General features: G+C 35.8%; 1 protein-coding gene across 2 annotated transcripts in view; it reads left to right on the forward strand.

Moving 5' to 3' along the window:
* Nucleotides 1-22,681, forward strand: part of LOC123711832 — a 43,742-nt gene that overhangs the window by 10,124 nt on the left and 10,937 nt on the right. For both annotated transcript variants that reach the window (XM_045664659.1, XM_045664660.1), the window contains exons 2-40: nucleotides 1,552-1,647; nucleotides 2,202-2,292; nucleotides 3,153-3,282; nucleotides 3,771-3,913; nucleotides 4,561-4,688; nucleotides 5,202-5,381; nucleotides 6,478-6,644; nucleotides 6,958-7,149; nucleotides 7,224-7,476; nucleotides 7,850-8,032; nucleotides 8,610-8,839; nucleotides 9,374-9,587; nucleotides 9,945-10,121; nucleotides 10,565-10,797; nucleotides 10,932-11,077; nucleotides 11,498-11,628; nucleotides 11,746-11,931; nucleotides 12,920-13,131; nucleotides 13,265-13,497; nucleotides 13,975-14,105; nucleotides 14,362-14,550; nucleotides 15,094-15,818; nucleotides 15,933-16,182; nucleotides 16,314-16,493; nucleotides 16,683-16,942; nucleotides 17,430-17,598; nucleotides 18,036-18,199; nucleotides 18,347-18,602; nucleotides 18,686-18,811; nucleotides 18,879-19,099; nucleotides 19,296-19,429; nucleotides 19,887-20,014; nucleotides 20,093-20,302; nucleotides 20,371-20,575; nucleotides 20,702-20,842; nucleotides 20,961-21,100; nucleotides 21,176-21,403; nucleotides 21,883-22,018; nucleotides 22,100-22,211. In XM_045664659.1, the coding sequence (XP_045520615.1) occupies nucleotides 1,585-1,647; nucleotides 2,202-2,292; nucleotides 3,153-3,282; nucleotides 3,771-3,913; nucleotides 4,561-4,688; nucleotides 5,202-5,381; nucleotides 6,478-6,644; nucleotides 6,958-7,149; nucleotides 7,224-7,476; nucleotides 7,850-8,032; nucleotides 8,610-8,839; nucleotides 9,374-9,587; nucleotides 9,945-10,121; nucleotides 10,565-10,797; nucleotides 10,932-11,077; nucleotides 11,498-11,628; nucleotides 11,746-11,931; nucleotides 12,920-13,131; nucleotides 13,265-13,497; nucleotides 13,975-14,105; nucleotides 14,362-14,550; nucleotides 15,094-15,818; nucleotides 15,933-16,182; nucleotides 16,314-16,493; nucleotides 16,683-16,942; nucleotides 17,430-17,598; nucleotides 18,036-18,199; nucleotides 18,347-18,602; nucleotides 18,686-18,811; nucleotides 18,879-19,099; nucleotides 19,296-19,429; nucleotides 19,887-20,014; nucleotides 20,093-20,302; nucleotides 20,371-20,575; nucleotides 20,702-20,842; nucleotides 20,961-21,100; nucleotides 21,176-21,403; nucleotides 21,883-22,018; nucleotides 22,100-22,211 (7,397 nt within the window). In that variant the 5' untranslated portion in view covers nucleotides 1,552-1,584. The remainder of the gene's footprint in view (nucleotides 1-1,551; nucleotides 1,648-2,201; nucleotides 2,293-3,152; nucleotides 3,283-3,770; nucleotides 3,914-4,560; nucleotides 4,689-5,201; nucleotides 5,382-6,477; nucleotides 6,645-6,957; nucleotides 7,150-7,223; nucleotides 7,477-7,849; nucleotides 8,033-8,609; nucleotides 8,840-9,373; nucleotides 9,588-9,944; nucleotides 10,122-10,564; nucleotides 10,798-10,931; nucleotides 11,078-11,497; nucleotides 11,629-11,745; nucleotides 11,932-12,919; nucleotides 13,132-13,264; nucleotides 13,498-13,974; nucleotides 14,106-14,361; nucleotides 14,551-15,093; nucleotides 15,819-15,932; nucleotides 16,183-16,313; nucleotides 16,494-16,682; nucleotides 16,943-17,429; nucleotides 17,599-18,035; nucleotides 18,200-18,346; nucleotides 18,603-18,685; nucleotides 18,812-18,878; nucleotides 19,100-19,295; nucleotides 19,430-19,886; nucleotides 20,015-20,092; nucleotides 20,303-20,370; nucleotides 20,576-20,701; nucleotides 20,843-20,960; nucleotides 21,101-21,175; nucleotides 21,404-21,882; nucleotides 22,019-22,099; nucleotides 22,212-22,681) is intronic.

Here is a 22,681-nt window from a genome sequence, read left to right on the forward strand (position 1 = left end):
AACTTAATTTATTGTCAAACGATTAGGCACTTCCTAAAGTATTTACTTTATCGAACGAGCAATTACTTGGTAACTTGCATTTGTGTACACACATGTAAGCCGTGCGAAATAGAATGATAAGACGACTTTTTTGCTGCAAAATATTCGCATGAAACAAAAATCCATTGGTGCACAATCGGGAGTCAAACTCACGACCTCAGGATACCAATTATTTATTTATTCAAAAATACATACGTTATCCTGACATTACTAAGCCAATACGCTAATATCGAAAAACTGTAAACTCACTCTGATGTCGCTTATTGCTTGCTTATTATTATATATTTATAAGAATATGCAAACCCATATAGGGGACCTAGTCGGAAACGAAATGTATTGTTTCGCCGAAACCCTATATTAGTCTCGGAATCCAAGCTGTTCAATAATAATGACAACTGTCACTGGGTAATGACAGTCGCATCTTGCAATATCACGTCCGGAATCCGAACGGATCGCGTGACCGACACCCTTATTAACGAATTAATTTGAAATTATACCTTATTTGAGTATCAAATTATCTAATATCATGTTAGCATAATGTTACCAAATTATTAATCCTTCTGTTAGCAGAGTGAGATAAAATTAATGGCGCTAAAACAATTTCTGTATCATTTCCGTGATAATTTCATATAGCAGGTGATCACATGCTGGCGAAATTTTAGGTCTACGTCATTGGAGAATCGTAGTAAATTAATTGATATTTCGTTTGCATGTAAGATATTTAACAATCAGGTTTATTGCCCCAATCCTCCAACTAAATTTTAATTTCGTTAGAAGATTGGGCAGAATCTAGATAAACGATCTAGGTCTGGATATCCATTCTTGCTCCTTTCGCACTTTAAATTGGATTTTCTTCTTGTTTCTATTACTGACTTTTTGTCTCTTCGTGTATATTTTGCTCCCCTATAAATTCTAGTACCAATGTATCTGGGTGCCGAGCGTTGGCAAGCTTTTATAAATAAATAATGAATAACGGTTTCCTTACGAAGTTTTCGTTAACAGCTAATGCGAACATAGCAAGTCCATTGATGCAGAGCCGGAGATCAAACCAGGGTTGAAAGTCGCATGTTAGCCATTACCAACATTTCTGTGCTCTTAATAGTCTTACACTTATTGTAAAGGGTACGTTACACAGAGGCGATTACTCGCTATTTTAATATATGGCAAATAGAAACAACATTGCTTACTACTTACTTTGATCATTATTATTAAATGATCCATGTATTCAGTGTACAGAACTAATTTTCGTTGTTTAAGTAATTATGTCGTGTCGTCGTATTATGACGTGTGTTGCAGTATCTTATTTAGTTTTATCATTACCGGGCTTTATTTGTCTTTGGAATAATTACTTGAAGCATTAATACTGTGTCTTTTACATAATCGGTAACACTTTGCGTTTTAACTTATTTTTGTTAATGTTTTTACTACAAATAAGAAGATATCTTTTATTATTCGAGATTAATGTGCTTTACCAAAATATTAGTAATGATTATTAATTTATTGTAATTACAGTAATGTAGCCGGGGCAGATTAGTTACAGAAAAGATGGCGGGCGTGCAGCTACGACTGCTGCTGTGGAAGGACTATCTCATGAGGAAGAGGAATCCGGTAAGAAATAAGAAAACGAATCCTCGTATTATATTCTATATTATTATATTCATATAATATATTCGTCTTCTTAAAGAGGAAATATTTCTGTTTAACAAATGAAAATGTCAGCCTTGCGAAGTCGGGTCAGGCCGCGGGTCTATTATTGTCTTTTAGGAATTATCTAAAATAAATTGTTAATGACTTTATTGTTCGTTTTTATATAAATATCAACCAACATTTTCGTGTATTATTAAATATATTGTATTTCATAATACGAGAGAATAATCTTATCATAATAATAATAACAAAAAAGCGAATTAGCAACGTAAACCTTTTTACTTTAATGGTCGATATAGTTGATCGGACTTTTTGAAACTGTGGTTCGAATTTCAAAAGAATATTCATTCGAAATTCAAGCATTGAATAGTTCGTATATACTCTGCGGTTTTATCTATGATTGGCGGGAAACTAATATAACAAAGCAATTAAAGTAATAAAGTGGATTAATAAAATATTAATTTATTATTATTAAAATGAATATTTGCTTAAATGGCGACTCTTTTTGGTTTTAGATTACAGTGGCTGGCATACTGTGGGCTATAGGAGTCATCTCAAGTATTTGTATCGTACGATTTAACATTGATGATCAGGACTTTCCCACATGTAAGTTGCTTCTTAAACTGAAACTCAAAACTAAAGATCAAATTAATAAACATGTTCGAAATACATAATTTATTAATTTTTGATGAGGGTGATCCCAAATATTTTTTCTAGGCCGACCGTCACATTTGTTAGTTGAGAGATTTACTCGGGCTACGTTAGACACATGTTTATTTTGATAAATACTTTTTGTTAATTATAATTGATAATAGTTACGTCCACTATTTAGAATTTTATAGTGAGTGTTTAGTGCGTTTTTGAGAACTATAGTGAGGCAAGGTATTAATTAGCGTCAGTCTAACCTCTCTTTGTCCCCAAACTAATAGAATTTCTCCAAATCCTTACGGCTGATAATATTGTGTGCCTTTCTTCCTGGTAAGAAGATATTGTAACAAGATATGTACTCAGGACTTATTATTCTAGTATAAGATTGTGTATCGACGGCCACCGAACCGTTCTAATTTTTTTTACAAAATGTAGATTGCGTTTATGTCTTCTATGAATTTAAAAGACAGTATGAAAAATAAATCGTTAAGAATGTTTGTTGTACGTTGTGTTAGTGTGTCTATATAAAGCATAGCTTTATAAAGCATCGTGGAGTAAATTAATGTATAATAAAAATATTTTTTATACGTTAGTCACGTGACATAAAACTGGCAGATTAGTCGGATCAACGATGACGTAACATGCTTGTAAATAATATAATATTTGTGTAATTTAATATTAATGAACAAGTAAAAAAATAGCTTTACTTTTGTTTACGCATTTCCTGACATCGGAACTGGTGCGACGCATCTTGCCTAGAGAAGCGTTTAGGCAGATTCTTTAAATTATGAAGTTTGACTTGAGAGTCGATTTTTCAGGTCAGTTCGCGGCGCGGGCGCTGCCAAGCGCTGGTCTATTAACGTTTTTACAATCATTTATATGCAACGTGAACAATGAATGCTCCTCCATGGATGAATTTCAGGAAATACCAACATTTGAACAATCCAAGTAAGTACAATTTGTATTTTCAAAATTCATAACGGCCGAACGTCAATCAAACTTAAACTCAGTTTCAAGGGCTGTCAAAACAACAACCATGTTTAAAAATACATGAGATCATAGACCCGCAGAGGAGTGAATATCAGTGCGGCTTTTGCCGTGGTCAGTCAGCCGATGACATTATTGTTACGCTGATGATGACTGGTTATACTCTTTACATTAGCCGGGCAGGTATTTCTCGGGCAGTTGTCGATGAGTACCAGGACAAACTTGTGTCTGTGGTCGAAACTCTACGTGGAGTCGCGGACTGGGGTAGGTAAATCTAGTCCAATTTAACCCCAAAAATAACTTACACTTATACTTACGAAATAATACGGTTTGCGAATGGAAAATAATGGAAAGTCCTGTATCGACACCCGTCTATTTTTAAACTATTGGGAAATTCTAAAAGTGCTCAATTACAACTTACAAACGTTTTGTGACATATTATATTCTAGGTTAACCCAATTAAAACGTCAGCTAATGCCGCTGGTGAGCAACGAGAGCATTGTGGGAGTGGCGGGTTCAATTCCCGACGCGATCAAACTGATCGCCACGCTGGCTGACGTGGCAGACGAACCGACGTTCTTGGATATCACGAGTGAGTTTTTCGTGTTCCTTAAGTATTTATATACAAATTTAAAAACGTTATAAAAGCACTCAATCCTCTTAGCGAGGACATACATACAGAAGCATATGTTTATATAATATAAATAAATGATTTTTTCGGTTAAAACAATATATTCCAAGTATAAAAAACACCTAATGCATCCACCACTTTTTAAAATTGTTTTAATTATTATTATATTTAGGTTAAGAATATTGTAAATACTATATTTGTGTGTTTTAATCAAAATATTATAATCTCATTTATGATGATGTGTAATATTTTAAAAACACCTTTAACGGATTTTTATGTATTTAAAATAAAGATCACTCAATAGATTTGCACCTTAAATTTAATCTTTAACCACACTTATAAGGAATTGGTAGGATTTTTTATGTAATAAGAGGCAAACGGGCTGGAGGCTCACCTGATATTAAGTGATTGCCAGGCTCGAAAGCGCGTTGCCGGCCTTTCAAGAATTGGTGCCCTCCATTCTTGAAGGACCCTAAGTATTGAACGATAAGTGTGTATAATATTAATTACAAAATACCAAAAAAAATGTGTAATTTACTTTCTTAAAAAATATAATAGAATTAAAAGGTTTTTTTTTTTTTTGTTTATTTATTATATATAACTTTTAGGGAGTGGTATCCGCGTAGCAGCGTTGTTCAGGAACCCTACACGCGTCAAACGTTACCTAGAGGAGAAATTGAATATTCAAGGAGATGTTGCTACAAGTGTTATTTTTGCACAGATCGGAATCGGTTCTGTGAGTATATGTTAACAGATACTTGTGACATCAGACAAAGATTTTTTTTTATTAAATTTCGTATTTCTTATACTGGAATACTGCTGCTGAAAGAGCAGTGTTGGGAAAGTAACTTCAACGTACGACTCTCATCCTCGGGGATTAGGGGCACGGCTGTGTACCAATGGACTGTTTTTCTATGAGCACATTTAACATTTTCTCGAACGGTAAAGGAAAACATCGCTTGCCATAGACCCAAAAAGTCGACAGCGTGTGTCAGGCACAGGAGGCAGATCACCTACTCGTCTATTAGTTTGACAAATGATCATGCAACGGATACAGAAATCTGAGGACTAGACCTAAAAGATTGTAGCTATTGATTTATTTCTATTTCTAGCACGTGAATGCAGTTAGTAAAAATATTTTTAAGAAGTTAGTTACTGTACACAGATAACGCCTGTCACTTTTTTAAGATTTTTTGTTAAAATATATTAAAGATTCATTCTTTAATATTTCTGTAATATTTTTTTCCAGATAATGAACGGAGCCTTTGATAGGTGTAACGCGGATTCCATGAAGAAAGTTATAAAAATTGAGAATGCAGAACATCTCGCTACGTTTGTGCACGAGCTCTGTTCGATAACGAAAGACGATTTACAGAAGATTCTTATGGATCTGGTGTGGGAGATGGATTTAGGAAAATATATTACTATGGTATAGTTCCGTGTTATTTTTTTGACTCGTCAATTGACTGATGATTTTTATTGTAACTTTGGTTAATCATTGAGTTGCGGAGAGTTTCTTGCCAGTTCTTCTTGCCTGCGCTACGTCCTTGACTTGCGAACTAGTAGTAAATTTAGAATCAATTTAACATATTTTCTGTTGATGTTCATAAGTGTACTTGGTTACCTATATGCATAAAGTTAGTTTGAAGTCAAAGTCAAATCATTTATTCCAGTTAGACCACCTAAAATAGCACTTTTAATAAAATATAAAGATGATTCTAGTGGCCACTTTCAAAAGGTAGTTTCGTGTGAAGAAAAGATGAAAAAACCACACCTACTCTTTTAAAATCATTTACGATCCTAGAATAAAACTGCTCTACAGGTCTATTACTGTATTGTTAGTATACACGTTCCTCACATATTTACAAATAACGAAACCGTAGAATATTATACATTAAAGAATAATAAAAAACAATAAAACAGTGTGTGAGATAAAAATAAAATAATTACAGTTTGTATAAAAATAACAAAAATATATAAAATTAGATCAGCAACTAATTTGATTTTGCCAAAGCAGCAAAGATTGTCCTCTGGAGCTGGTGCAGCATGTTTCCAAGCAATCGTCTTCTTCTTATCCAGTACACTCTAGACAGAGCGGTCGTGATCGCTATGTATTAGTGGTATTAAAAAGGGCAGATGTGATGCGCTTCACGATGTTTCGCCATCGCGGCCTATTAGAGGTCATCCTGCTATACTTATTGAGTGAACCTCTTACGGCAGACTTGATCTGGTCAGTCCAACGCGTAGGTGACCTTCCGCGCGGTCTAGTGCCTTACTTAGTGCAGTACCAAACTTATCTTTAAAATAATCATCTAATTTGTAATATGCTTGTGTACTAAGTGAGTTTGTGAAGTATTATTTGTTATTAATTGTTTTTATAGTATGTAAGACGATGTCCATATCGATTGAGTGGAGAGATACATAAAACTACTTTCTTAAGTATTTCTTTATTAATAAAATATTTATAAACAAGCCAAGTTCTATTAAATGACAAATTGTGTAATTAAATAATTTTTTTTTTCCAGGCTGGCAACATGTACGCGAAGTTATCCGGCGACAAGAGATTAGCCAAAGTCGGAAATATGACTGGTGTAGCTCTGCGAATGCTCTCCATCCACAGCTTCCTGCCACCGGAAGTCGACGGCATCATCTACGGCACTGACGATGACTTTTCTTACGTACCTGTGTCTTTGTAAGTTATCTGCATAAACTACTGAATTTGTAGTTTTTTTTGTATTAATGTTTCTACTTTAGATAATGTAATGAATATTTTTCAGTATTACTAGTAATTTTATTTTCGTTGATTTGGCCTTTAGTATTTCTTTGTCATGCCATTGTGTCTTGAGACCTTTTCTCAATTTTTAACTAAAAAATACAATGTACCTATTATTTACAATAAACTACATAGTTAATTATTGTCTATACTAGGGTTTGCCTGGAAGAGAGTTAGCGATAAAGCCGCCCGTTGCATCCCTAATAATTTGTTACTTCTTACTTTATTTCAGAATTACGAAATTTATCAATCTCTTTGAACCCGTTTTCGGAGATACAGATTCGTATAAATCGCTCAAAGACTTCGCAGACGCGTCTATAACGAGCGTTCAATTCTTGAATAAAGCTTTAAAAAAGGGAGGCAACGCATCGGACGTTCTAAATAATGAAATCACTGATGAACATCCAATTGACGTCTTTAATATGTAAGTATTTATAAATATACATAATTCTGTATGTATGTATTATTATTAACGAAATAAAATAATCCTCTTTCCAGATTGGATCGAATAACAAATTTAATATTGAAATTCGTCTCAAAAGAACAAAAACACGAGGCGTTATTTTATTCCACGCTGTTATCCAAATTAATCGAAGTGGCGAACAAAATGGTGGACATCAACACTAATATAGAAAAGTTGGTCTACGAGGTCTCCTCGCGAAACCCAAAAGGGATAAGGGTGCTCCTGGGCCTGCCTCTGGACATCGTGGAGAAGGGGCTCGAAGGCTTGGCCGACCCGGAACGAGCGCAGGTATTATATTTGCATACGTGTGTCGCTCGACTGGTTTCGATAAATTCATAATATAGGCATATCGAACACTATTTACAAATTTTCAAAAAACAAATCAAAACTAAAATACAATATAGAGAAGGAATCTTTTTTTCAATAACTTTTTCTGACACTGGAATTTATAGAATTAAAAAAAAAATTGAGCTATAACTAAAAGTTTTCCTTCACCATTCGAGCGAATGTTAAATGCGCACATATAAAGAAAGTCCATTGGTGCACAGTCGGGGATCGAACCTACGACCTCAGGGATGAGAGTCGCACTCTGAAGCCACTAGGCCAACACTGCACTGCACTTAATAACAATCCAATAAAAATTATTAATAATATTTTTAAGATTATCACATCCAACCTCGAAAATCCAGCACAACCGTTCTGCGACGTGCAACGGATAATGAAATTCTTCCTTTTGAGTAAAGAGGCGGCGACGGACTTACGAACACGCCTCTGTACCGAAGAGTGGAAAATGTACGTGCAGGATATGGTTGCTTCCTTCGGGACTTACGAAGCAAAGAATGATGTAAGGTTTTTTTTTGACTGACATTTGCAATAAGATACAAAAATTTATTTAATTTTATTTAAAAAAAACATTGTCCAGCGCCTACGTGATTATTAACATTTCGTTTACGGTTTTTATTATAAACTAATATATATATATACATATCGAGAAATATCGTCATTCCATCGATATGGATCTCGTCATAATCATCGTACATTATTTAATTTAGATTGATAACACCACAAATATTTTTTTTAGCTTATAGTGGGTCCAACGTCTCATCACCACAATCTTTCACGGAATACTCCATCAGAACTATCCTGCGTTCCTTAAACGCATTGTCCAAATTCAAGATGGCGCCACTCGAAGCATTTGCTTTGCTCTGATTGGTCGTAATAATATTCGTACTTTTATTTGTTAATGATTCCAAATTATAACAAATTTAATTGTAATTCTTAAAAGCAATAGAAGAAATCCAAAGCAACAATAAAAATCAACGGTCAATTGACGCGATCAGAACATTTCCTGATTATCCGAGCATTCCCTGACATATTTATACTTACATGACTCGAGGGAAGTAAATTTCACCATATTTCAGATTAACGCAATTGCCTCACTGTTCGTGATGGAAGCTCTGGGAAGTGACGTATCAGACAAACTGTATTCCATAGACAGAGACTTCGCCGTTGTCGAGAACTTCACGGAGCGTATCGCAAACTTGGGCAAAGTGAAAAAACCCGAATTGAACTGGGATAAAATATTTAATCAAAACGATGCGGACTTTTTGAAAGTCGTTAAAGAAAAGGAAGGTCTCGGTAAACATATTCTGTAAGTTGATGTTTTAGTAATTATGTGTTAACTGATGAAGGAAAACATCGTGAGGATTTTTGCTCAAACATCACCAGGTTAAGGCGCAGCGCGAAGGAGATCCATCCTCACAGTCGAGAATAAATATTGCAGCACAAGACAGGGGATTCTTTATATTAAAGAAGTCGCATGGGTCCGCCGAGCATCCGCGAATATACACTTATTTCAAATCAATATTTCCTAACCTTTTTTGTGACATGCCCCATCTTAGCCTTTCTAAATTTCTTATGTCGCCTTTGTAACAAACATAACTTTTAATATTTAAAAAAATGAATTCTTCACATATGAGACTTGATTGATAGGTTTTAAGAGGACAGAAGAAAAGCAGAAATTCAAATTAAAAATTCGAATAGTCAAAATGCCCCCTTTTGGGGCATTGGCTCACGTTGGAAAATACTGTACTAAATACATAGTTATGTAGGAATAAAGAAAATAACAATAATAATTAATTAACTAACGGTATTAATTTATCACAAATATTAACCGTCTTTCCAGTTTGACAGTCCACGGATGTCTGGCGAAAGAGGTGGTCAAACAGAACGCGCTATTGGAATTCAAGTTGAGCCCTCTGCTCAAGGACACGACTTCCATAATAGCAGCAATTAACGAACAGCTGAAATGCTCTTCGAAGGAAACGGCCCAAAGGCTCAAAGAGATTTATCCGGATTTGCTCAAAGTTCTTGCGATCACAGCACTCGATGAAAACAAGGTATAAATTACACGTTTTTCTAGAAATTACACTCACTCCAAAATTGTAATGGAAAAAAATTGATTAACTTTTTTTATAGAACTGCTGGGAATCCCGACACAAGTCTTTTTTACTTAAAAGGGTTCCCAAATCTTCCAAAGTAATGCATTCTTATAATGAAAAAAACCGTAATTAAAAAAATCATCATCGGACGTCAAGGCAGAATATGAAATTCCACCCGTTTCACCTCGACGTCCGTCGTTCCACAGCAGCGGTTCCACGCAGTGGATCAGATGCCCCTGTTCTATAAAAAACACTATTTATTTCTGTAATTAGCCATTCAATGTTGTTATAATTTCGTTTCTTCTCCCGGTTCAGACGTTTAGGTCCTTATCGACAGCGAGTGAAGACATATTTTGCCGAGGGCTCGAGGACGCCAATCGATTCCTCAGCTTCCCGCCCAGCTTAGATGCTCATCGGTTTATAAACACAATTTGTGATGTCTCGAAGGAGATAGAGAATGGATTACGTCACGACTCAGTTCTATCCCTGGGTGTAAGTTAATTCATTTATCATAGGATTAATTAGGAATAAGACGCCTAAAGAGAACTAAACCTTTTGAGTTAATAAACCTCGTGTAGTGAAGTATAAGTGCAAGTGCGGTATCTCGGACACACGAACATAGTGTCATTAGTATTGTAGAATATTATTGTATAGGCTAGATTGTTATTCCTGCAATCGCATTCTCTTTTGATAACAATCAGGTCGATTCGGTCTCAACCTTTTAACAAAACTGAAATTTCGTGAACCCTGTAGATATACCAGGCATCCCATCACTCCATTTGTAGCTCCTTTTCGGAGATTGAGCATTCTGATAAACGAGCTGGGTCTGGATATCCACAGTAGCATAAGTAAATTAGATTATAATTGTGTGTGTATAATAAAGGTGTGTGTAACGAGCAGAATTGTTCTTCTTCTCAACTTTAATATTCTGATAGATAGCCGAGGTGAAAAACGCCAACCACAGTGTATTGGAAGAAGTTAACTGGACGAGACTGATTAAAAGCATTAAGCAATTGTACATGACCCTCGAGGAGGACTACCCCTACGTTCTCGAGTTCCGTAGCTACGGCATGGACAAACACACGCAGAAACAAATCGGACAACTCTTTGCGCAGGCTAAAGGTTACTGGTTGAGTCTACAGAACTTGAAACGAAGCGTTCTTCTTGTGTGAGTACTAAATTAAACTGACAGCTTTTATGGAATAATATAATTCTTCTTGTACCAAAATCTAGAGACAAAATAATAAAGGCAAAAGTGTTTCAAGGATATCTCTCTAAAATTTTGTTATTTCTAAATCTTAGGTTAAATATGGGTCTCCGCGTCCTTGACCTCTTGGACCACCAAGCGTTTGGTCTGAATCTGGATACGTGGCTTCACATTAAGTACTACATGGCCGTGGTGACGGGACCTTTGGACGTTATTCACGATTTCTTACAATATATTTCCAGTAAGTATTTAGAAATAATCTTTCACGGGAGTTAAGTTCGATGGCCGTTAAATGAAACACTTTGTTTTAAGTTGGGTAACAACTGGCTTTAATCGTTTCAACCGTGAGCTTATAACGAAGATAACATTCCAAAAAACTAACTTGACTTATTGATCGAAAATCTAAGCCCCCACTCGCTGTAAAAAAGCACAGGCATTATGCGTAGCCGAATGAGACCGTTAGGTTAAATTTATTTTGTTTTTTTTTATTACTTATAATTAAATAACTGTTTCTAGCGCGTGGAAGTTGGGGGTGATAACCCTACCCCCTCCTACTCCCGCCCTCCCACTCGGTACCCCCAATTCGAGCGACGTATTTCTCAATCGTTACCCTCACCATATGGACTTATAATTGTCTGCTTGATATGTATTATATTCCCAGATATCTCCCAAAAAGTACGAGCGCCAACCGATATACCGCCGGAGTCTGCCTCCGTCATTCACAAAGTGCTGTCCAGTCTACCGCAACTGATAGTGGAATCTGTAGATGTCATCGTAAGAGACGACGTGCAGGTGATCCTTCACTGTTTATGCTTTCTATTTATATTTTCTTCTCCATTACTCCCATAATTATTCCCTTAATCCAAAAGCGTCGTTAGATTTAGTTAGATTTTCTGTTCTGATTAACAGGTCGATAAAATAGTGAACATCCTGAATTCTGACACGCCGTGGCCGTGTGGCCGCAGCCTAACAGAGCTCGTAAGTTTTCCATCCACTGAACACGTTGTGACATCTTTGGAAGACCTCGTCTGCTTCAATAGAACCTTTCAAGAGGAATGGAAAAAATATTTGGATGAGAAAAATGTTACGTTGTATGTAAGTATTAACCTGTTTAAAATACGATCCTGTGTTTAGATGTTATAATTTTATCACCTAGTTCTATTTAATACAAATAAAGTATACGGCTTTAAAAATGTCTTGATTAAATAATTAAATAAATCTAATCTGGCGCACCCGCAGAGCAGGCGGAAAATAATAAACTTCTCTAAGCGTCTTTCCTCCAACTTTGATTTTGTTCCCTTTGGAGTTCAAGTGCACAGTCGCTGATAAAATATTTATGCTGGCGTAGGTAGATAGTACCGGTGACCCAAGAGCTGGTGCTTTCCTCGTTCAAATAATAAATATCGCAATATAGCGTGGAAGTACTGCCAGCGTTAAAGGAAAACAGCCACAGGAACCAAACTTTTGAAATTTGTTTTAATTTTATATTTATCAATTGTGCGTAATACATAATTTTGATAAGGGTATTTTAAAATATTTTTACTCATAACATTTTTTGATTGACTTACTGGTTTATTTCACTAGGATTGCGTAGACGCGTATTACTTTTTTGCCAATTATTATTGTTCGTAGTTACGTTGTTAATTTTATCATTTTGTGACTATTGTCAGGTATCAGTAGGTTATTAGTCTAGCGTCTCTTATTGTTCCCACGCTGATTTAATTCTCCATATCCTTACTACTGATAATTGTGTGCCTTTATTCTTAAGGATATATCGAAACGAGGTAGGCAGATATATTTTTTTAACCGCTCGGCTTTCACGAAACATTATTTACAACAAATATCGGTTCGGTGGCCGTCGATACACAATTTTATATTCGAATAATAAGTCCTGATTACAGAGATTGATCAAAACATGTGAGGATCGGCCAAGTTACAATATTTTAGATTCTTAAAATTTATGAAACTATGGTTAATGGATTACAAACATAATTTATTATTATTATTACTATGTAGATTAAAAAATATTGTACAATTGTGTGTTGGTCATAAATTCTAACATAAATTGAAAATTGTCTAATAGAAAAGGAGTCAATGGAACGGAACAGTCTTAGCTCCACACGTATTTCTCAAATTTTCAAGAGTCTTCGATAGAACAATTGAAGACTTTAACTCTATTAACGAATTGATTCACAATATTCTGGTGGAATCAGACGACAGCGGATTGAATTTGAAGTCGAGTTGGAAGTATTTAATGGACACTTTTAATACTTCGGAAGGTGATGCCGTTGTACAGTGAGTAGTGAAGTATAGCAAAGATTTCTTCTGTCGTAGTCCTATATCATAATAATAGAAAATTCCGATGAATCGAGACAATTTGTCTTTAAGCTCAGGTAACTTACCTACATTAAAAATTTTCATTTTCCAGAAATTTCTTAACAAAAGTGGATTTGGTAATGAATTCCATCACAACATCGACACCGAACGACGTGACCCTAAACACATTATGGACTAATTATATGAACTGTTCATCGGAAGTGTATATGGATGATGCGTGTGCGCAAGCAGGCAGAGGCGCGTGGACTAACTTGTTTAAATTCATTTCTATGGCTGTTGGAAACGCTACTGATGATTTGGAGACTTATTTGAGTGAAGCTAACGGTAGGCAGTTCTTGTTTGGATTAAATGATAGGCATAATATGTTTAATAAACAACTCTGTCCGTGTGATTCCCGTTAAATTTATTAAAAATAAATTATTACGTTTCCTTTATTTCTGCTGTTTTTGAGTTATTATGTTTTTAGATGTCTTCATTAATATTAAGTTTGATTATATGTTAACTTTTTGTGTTTTATTATTACCGTTTTCTTTTATTAAGGTTGCCGGGAAGCCTTAATAAAGCTAAGGTCCTTCGCACTATTTTATTCTCAAAACTTGTATTCATTTGTATGATCAATAATTAATTAATAAATTAATAAACCTAATAAGAGGGAGTTTTAGATTAGATTATTACAACCACGGTTCGAGTTTCAAAATTCATGAGTATCAATTTGTCAACAATATCGTCAAGATACGCTTTTAACCCTATTTTGCCACTGATCAAGACGTTATTCATAGATTAATTTAAATCAATATATAGGGGCAAATTCAACTATACTGCAAGTGTTCGGTTTCACCAGTAAGACAGCGTTGTACACTATGTATGCCAAGGCATCGGAACTGATTGGCGTGCTCATCAACTCATATTGGGATTTCGGATTTATGCAACAGGTATTTGCTTACTTCACGATAATTCTAAAGTAGATACATCAAATATGAAGCATCATATTTAGTAGAAATCAAATATTATTATCCATTTTTTTGTCACATATTTGGACTTGTAGACTCATTTTAAATTTCCTGCATTATTTCCCTCCCATCGAACCATCTGTACTACTTTCTGTACGAAAGTATCAAAATTAATGTATATTCAAAATAAAGTATTTTTATAACGGATGCAACGAAACAATCTGACAATATATTTCAGGTTCGTCGTGCGTCCCTAACCCAATTTTGGGATTGTGAAGCGATGCTTTCGTCGTTGACACCAGGTCCAGGGAGCTCCATCACGGTAGAGATGCTGCAAAGCTTCCATCCTCTCGTCTGCCCATCCATGCTCTATTGGCTCTCGATGCCTGTCGGAGCTAACACGCTTTTCGATGTTATAACTAAACCGGTAACTATCTATTAACATTCATCTTCGTAGATAATTTCATAGCTAATTATTAAAAATCTATTTAGATGTACAAAGTAGCAGTTCACAAAAAAAAACTGCTATTGAGTATGAGGCAATTACCATTAATTATTGTTTATTATCCCTTAAAAAATGAGATGTTCCTTTAACCTCACAAATAGGTAGTTTCCTAAAATATCGACAACGCACTTGCCAGCCCCGTGGCATTGAGTGTCCAAGGGCCGCGGTCTCATTTAACATCAGGTGAGCCTCTAGCCCGTACTACTGGTTTCTATATAAAAAATCTATCTAGAACCCTTAATGTTGCTCTCAACTCTTATTTTACTAGCTCCTTAGTAAAAAATTTCAAACAGATATTTTATGACCGTATAATTTAATAATATCCTCCGACACTTTCGAAAACATATGACTTCTGTTTTTAAAAAAATACTTTCTTTAATTTTGTTCGTTAAACTCCATTCAAATCAAAAATACTTATAAGAAAACTTAACCATTTATAATAAAATAAGCTTTTATATTTTTCAGCAATATCTGTTTTTCACCCTCCACGTCGAGAGCTTCGGTAGTGTATTTAATGAGGCATATGTGAAAACTACAGAACTTTCCAATACTCTAAAAGAACTTTCAAAAAACGAAACCTATATTGATGTATCACTCGTCAATCTTAAAGCGAAACTAGAAACAACTGTAGACAAGTTTATTTCGTACAAAATTAACGAAGACGATCGGTCTTACTTAGCGTTCAGAGAAATTGTGATCAAACAAGTGGCGTCGTCTTTATATTTAACGAGAACGGTGGAAATAGTAAACAAAATGTATAATTTATTGAGTCATATTAACATAGATGCGGTAGTAACAAATGTATCAGATGCTGACAAAAAGTCTATAGAAACCGATATTTCTTCGCTGACGAGGCTATTTAGAAGAAGGGCTTCGGACGTCGTCGGTATACATTTTGACATAATAACGGACGTGATATGGACAAATAGAAACGATTATAAAATCACAAATTCGCTCCAAGTGATGTGTGATAATTTAAAAAATAATATCACAAAAGAAATACTCGGCGACAATGCCAGGATTAAGGGTATAATATGTTCGAAGCATTATAAAATTATTTACAACGCAGTACAACATGTCATCGATGATGATTTCGAGGAAACCAGAAACGGTCTACTGACCATGGCTAGAGTGCTGCAAAATGTTAGCAACGACGATGTGAATAATATCGTTTCTTTTCTCAATGACAAGTAAGTAAACTTAATGATAATAGCAAAACCTTCTTACTTCCTTGAAACTGCGGTACGACTGATGACTAACAGTAAAGGTTTTGTATTTTCTTTGAGAATATTAATTCTTTTCAGACAACAAATAATACTTGCTCTAAAAAAGTCAATAAAATATGCATCGGACCTGGATATCCCGATATATTTGAAATACCTGGAAAGTAATATAGAGCACTATACCGTGGTGCTGAAGTTTTTGTCGGGAGACGACTGGTGGAAGGCGTTGAAGAACTTGTACACTGGAAATCAGTCGAAAGCATTTCTAGATTCAGTCGAACGAAGCTTCGATATTGCCAGTGACGTTCTTAATAATTTGGATAAAATACACGTGAGACAGTTAACTATAATATAGTTATAATGACATCATTTTGAATATAGTAAAATTTTGACAACATACAGCATTTAAAATTTAAATTTATAAAGGTATAATTCATTATCTAAAATGTGATCTCATTCCAGCTAGTAAAACTCTTCCGCGATACCAACGTCAACGATACTGAATCATTCTGCCGACCCAACATGACGCTGTCCGACTACCTTCCAGATGGAACCGGACTCCTGTCCGCCGTTCACGGGCAGCTGTGTGGAGGCAAATCCGAATTGTTCAAGGATATACCGCCGTTATTGTTTGTTTCGCAGGTAAATAGGCTTTTATTGGTTTTGGTTTAAAAAATTACTCTTAGACCCGTAGAGCACCAAGGCACAGAATGGTCTATGTATCTCGAGGTAATCATTGTTTTCCCAGTAATAGAAAAATAGAATTCGAGCCGAGCCTGGAAGGAGTTAACAAAATGAAATAAAAGTATTTATATTTTGACATATTTCCAGGGATATGACGATGCACTTAAACTGCAACCCACCGTCGACTCCCGACAACTGACCGACCATATTTCTTCAGCCGAAGCAAATCTTTTGAGCGTGGTTAAAGAAGTACGAACACCAATAGTGCCAGAGTGGGTCACGGATGGAAACATAGCGAAGTTCAGAAGCTCATTGCTCAATTTGTTGTCCAAAGAAACAATCACGAAATTAGCGTTTGGCACTATGAGCAACATTGTCGACGGAAGCACGTTGTATCTGAACGAGACGTGAGTTCAAATACTTTTCAAAAATTCTGGCTCAAATTCTATTATTCAAACAATTATAAATTATGCATAACAAAAATTATGCTAATCAGACATCATCGTCATTTAATTCATATTCGAATATTGGAACACATACTGTATTCGAATGAGAATTCTCACAGGTTTCTTGCATCGGCTATCTATGGAGCGTCAGTGTAAATTGGGTTATGACGTTTTACGTGCAATTTTACTGGTTTGATGGTTATATTGTTGTAGTGTATATGTCACTGGCCTTAGTATATACGTCATGAAATCATTAATTTCAATATGCTCGACGTCCTGGTGGACAGAAAAACTGTGTACAGTTTGTATTTCCACCACACCAACATCCTTTCTATTTAAGATCATTTATAGAATAAATAAATTTAAAAAAATAGGGTTTGCCATGCGGGATTGCTTTTGAAAATAATACTTTTTTTAACATCCAATTTTATATCGATTATATCGATAGGTACTGTGGGGCGTGTTCCCACGTGACCGGTTGGGTGAAACAGATCACGCTGCAGCTTTTCAAGAAACAGGAATACGAGGAGTTCCTTTGTAACGTCCGCGGGATGTCAACGAAAGAACTCCATCATGTTATCGAGAACACTTTCCATTGGGACATGGCTATCGGAGAAGTAAGTGAATGCGTTTAGAACGTCGGTTCGGTTCGCAAGAGGCTCACCTGATGTTAAGTGATATCGATACAAAATTTTATAGTTAAATGTACTCACGTTTTGTGCGTTCGGTGAGGTTTCGTTATGTAGTATATACTAGGAGCCGTAGAGAATAGAGTGCGAACTGTTAGTAAATGTAAATTTAAAATTAACTTTTTTTTGACGTTCATAAGTGTACTTGTTTACTTATATGAATAAAGATATTTTGAGTTTGAGTTTGAGTGAAGCAGCACATAATGTTAAGAAGTGCCTGCTAGTGCGAAAATTCCAATACTTTCCCCTGGAAAGAATTGGGGTCACTACTCAATGTCTCAAAATATTTTAATCCCAAACCATTATTTATTTGGTCCGGGAATGTTTCCTCCATTTTTCATTTTCATTTTAATGTTTCGTTACAGCTAATATCGATTCGGAACTACACCAAGTATGAGCTGAACAAATCGTTGAATGAATTTCTTGAGCAAGTGAAAGTGATCTACTTGGAGGAGATGAATGCCAACTCGAGGTTATCGGAGTGTCTGCTCGACGACGTCGGAAGGAACATCTTTGGCAACGTCACCTTGTGAGTAAATCCCACTATTTAACAGACTTGAAGGAAACATATTCCTAAAAGTATTAAGTGTAAATAATATTACCTAATAATAAAATACACATGTTAGCTTTTACAAATGATTCGGCTTATAAAAGTGCTGTCTTGAATCTTTATCAGGGTGTCAAGGATTATTACGAATTTCATACAAGTGATAAAGGCAGAGTTACCCCACTTGCAAGAAGTTGAAGGTTTTTCATCACTACCATATATAGTCCAGCTTAAGGCTCAGATTTCGCCTCACATAAGTGTCCCTCTCACTTTACAAGAAATAGAAAAGGACGGAGTCAATTTGTGGGACGCTTTGGATGAGGATTTAGGTGTCACTTTTGATAAAAACCATCTACAGTTTATATACCATCTCGACTTGCATAAGGTGAGACTATACATCCATATATGTTGTCGTTAAGATAAATTTGTTTTGTATTGGAATAGTAATCCGAGATTTTAATATTATAGGTGAAGGGATTTCCCCTTCCGACGTCATCTTTTAAAATACATAAAAATATTTGTAAAGAATATAACTGTACGGAAGTTATAGCGGCCCTTAACAATCATTTGAATTATACTAAAATTGAGAAAATGGTAAGTGCATTTGTTGATGAACGTTGAACTTTTGTAAGATAAAACCTAATTTATAAATTAATTTTAGTTACCACAATTACCTGAATTACAACATAAGGAGTTTTGGAAATTCCAATTTGTGACGGACATTCTGGATTCTGTCCAAACAGTTCTAGAAGATTCGTATTTAATTCTGAGGTTTCTCAGCAAAGTGGATATAGAAGGCGTGGCAGCCGGAAAACTGACTCCGATGATAAACTTGGCGATGCAAATGCAGATTTCTGATACTTTGCATAATTTAATTTATACGTTCGTAATTAAATGTTTTTTATCTCTCTAATCTTCTATTAAATTTCTTACTCGACGCTGATATTGACATTCAAATGTTAAAATTTTGAATCGCATCAGTTTTATGATAGTTTTCTCACGTGGCTAAAGTATTGAAAAACATTGGCAAAAAGGTTCATTTAAGTTTCGAAAATAGCCGAAGTGTTTCCCTTTTCAGTGTCGAAAGCATAGCAGAAGAATGCTCACCGCTTCTGCACAACACGACCCTCCGACGAGACATGTCTGCTTTGATGGACGGCTTAAGAGTGTTATTCAGTTATAAGGAATACATCGTCGACCAAGACGTCAACGGTGAGATAATAGGGCCTAACCGTCTCTGCTTCTCGGTTGAGAGCGCCCATGAGACTAGCAAAATTCCCGACTTCACCGGCGCGTCTCTCTCCGCGTTAAAAATGAAGTTAACGCGAAATGCTTTTTATTGAAGTAACTCGTAAAATGTACAATTTAAATTAGTTAGGAATGTGCTAACGAAATTAGACCAAAGTTAGAGGTGACTTTGTGCTTTTTGTATTAGAGGAATTTATACTGGATTGTGTTGTTAATTAAAGTCAACTATTGAAATTACAGGAAAGGATCGACACATATTTATTGTTTCTAATTAATTAAACATTACAGTGAGTTATTTTAGTTATTGCCCGCTCTTTAAACAACTATTTATGGGAATTTTTCGCCTACGTTGATTTGTATTCGATACGATCGTACGTAATATTTATTAATAAATATTAACGTTAAATTAAAAACATTTTAGTTACGATATCGGAAGTTTTTCAAAATCCTGATCGTATTGCGGCATCGTTGAAGGACATCGGAGTGAATAAAACGGAGTTCTCAAACTTTCTTGGGGTTCTACACGACAGCAAAATACGTTTAAGACCGGTGAGGATTTTGTCAATCGTAATAACCACAGACGGATCGAGTGTCCCAAAAGCGAAAACCGATGTTTTATGATTGCAGCTCCTGATGCAAGAAAACTATCTCTACGACACTAAGAAGTTTGTGTGCGATCGAACCGAGCTCTCTCAGATATTTGTACCGGACACAAACGTCACGGACGACTTTTTCTCGGCCATGAGAAATCAGTTCTGCGAAATGCCGGACGAACAGGCAAAAAAAATTGTACCCATTTTGATCGAAAATATAAACACTACCTTCTTTTTGGATCGGGTAAGTTTCGGCTTAAGAAGTTAGTGTCGTTTTTATCGAATATGTGTTTTTATTTGTATTTTTTGTAGATAAAATCGTTCCTCATTAACAAATTATATGCGGCCCTGAACGTAACGGCCGACGAGGGCGACACACTGTTCACCAAGCTATCAGAAATGGCAACCCTACTTCCCTCGATTCGGCAGAACGTCGCCGATGTGGCCGATTCCCTTACCGATGAGCCATTAATACGACGCCTCAAGGACGGATTTTCCATTGGAGCCTTCATGTCGTGTGAGTTTAAAATATGATATTCAGAAAAATATTAAGTGTAGCGCTAGGGGTGTCGACTCTACCGATCTAAGTGATTAATTAAAGATTTACCAAGACCAAGATTACGATAATTTATTTGACGAATAGCCCCAGAAACCATGGCAGAGGTGGGCAACATGATGTGCGGGAAGCCGTTCCGGTCGGGAGTTAGCCGATTCTACAAAAGCATCGTGAACAGCGTCGACCTCTCTTCGGAGCCGGACGAGGAACAGCTGCGAGTGTTGCCAAGTTAGTAATTTCAGAGGCGAAAGACAAATACAAATTCAAAATATTTGCCATTCCAATGATAAATACTGAAACTAAACATATTTTATAAATTATAATTTGACTATTAAAATTCGTCCAGCGGACTTCTGTCGATCAGTATACACGGATATCGTTAACATGGAGGGCGGCAAAATCGTCTGGAGCTTCATCAAACCCCTGATCATGGGAAAGATCCTGTACACGCCTCACGGCCCCACCGTCCTGAAGATCATTGAAAAGGTATGACATAATTCCATTTCAATAGTTCTAGCCTAACAAGAAGACTAGAGATACATAATAATGAAAACATTTCAGGCAAACTCGACATTTGCCCCGATGGTGAAAATGTTCAACTTAATCCACACGTTTTCGGATGCGTTTCCCTCTATAGACAAAATGTCAACACACAGGGCGGGGCTGCAGGCCTTGGGAGACTTATTATCGGCCGAAGATTATCGCCAAATAAGAGTAACTCTATTCGGAAACGTGTCCGCGCCGCAAATTGATGTCGACGAACTGCTTTCTGGAATTGGGGATTCCGAGGTAAGGCTTTCGTGCTTTTATTACGAGCTATCATATATTTTAAGACAAGTTAAGTTTTATATGGAAAACATAAAAACTACAAAATAACAAATCAGCACAGCGAGCGATAAATTAATCACTAAAGCTTTTTAAAAATCTGACTAATACTTAAATGATCCTAATCCTTGGGATTGATTTGCTCCAGCTCAAACAATTTGTATGACCAAAACTTGGCGATTAAAAATAATGGCCGAGAGTTTCTTGTCCTCTCTACGCTCTTGGCTTGCGAACTGATAAATTTTACATAATATCTGTTGACGTTCATAAGGGTTACCTATACGAATAAAGTTATTTTGAGTTTGTGTTGAACGCCGGATGTGATAGATTTCACTTTAATAAATAATAAATAAACTAATTTCTAGACCTGAAAAGTGATTATCTGATCGCCTACTTGCCTACAACAGAAAAAATATCAGAATGATATTTTGTACATTTTGCAGGGTCTAGGGCGACTACTGAAGAAGGCATCGGACCTGATGCGTTGCATCAATCTGGACCGCTTCAAAGCTGTCTCGGATGAACACAGATTGACGGAAGAGGCCGCCAGGTTAACCAGAATTAATGAATTTACCGCCGGTAATAAATTCCGAACATTAACATCATAAAAGTGAATTTTTTAATAGTTCTAAAGATATATTAAGAAATATTTTATTTCAGGTTTGGTCTTCCTCAATATGAGTCACAATGATGGCACCTTTCCCAGGAACATCGAATATAAGATACGTATGGACATCGAGAACGCGCCGACCACTAAACGCACTAAGAACTAGTGAGTTGTGTATAACTAATCACGTGACTCCGCAGCCAACTAATCACCAGCACTAAACACTAATCGAAGTGAATACAGAACATAAAATTAGGTCAACAACTTACAAATGAAATTGGCGTTCCGTCACACGGGCCACTTTGACCTCAAATATCTCTTCTTTTATCTCCAATTTTTTACAGTTTTTTACTCGTGTAGTTGTTGTTCGACAACTACGATTCATTTCATCTTCCCGTTTTATTATTTTTTCTTTGCGTCATTCTATTTATAAAATTCTCAAACTCTATGTAAAAAATCAACTCTAATTGGGCAGTCGAAACCGTCTTCAAAGATGATTCCCGTCCGAATGGTTTTTTATAGGGAACTACGTTTTGTACGTGTCTCCCATTCAAAACGCCAATTTCATATATAATATTAGTTTAAATGACGAATGTAATAAAACAATATTGGTTTAAATGAAACTGCAATGGCTA

Source organism: Pieris brassicae, chromosome 7, assembly GCF_905147105.1.
Source record: "Pieris brassicae chromosome 7, ilPieBrab1.1, whole genome shotgun sequence".
In the NCBI taxonomy this organism is placed as follows: Eukaryota; Metazoa; Arthropoda; class Insecta; order Lepidoptera; family Pieridae; genus Pieris; species Pieris brassicae.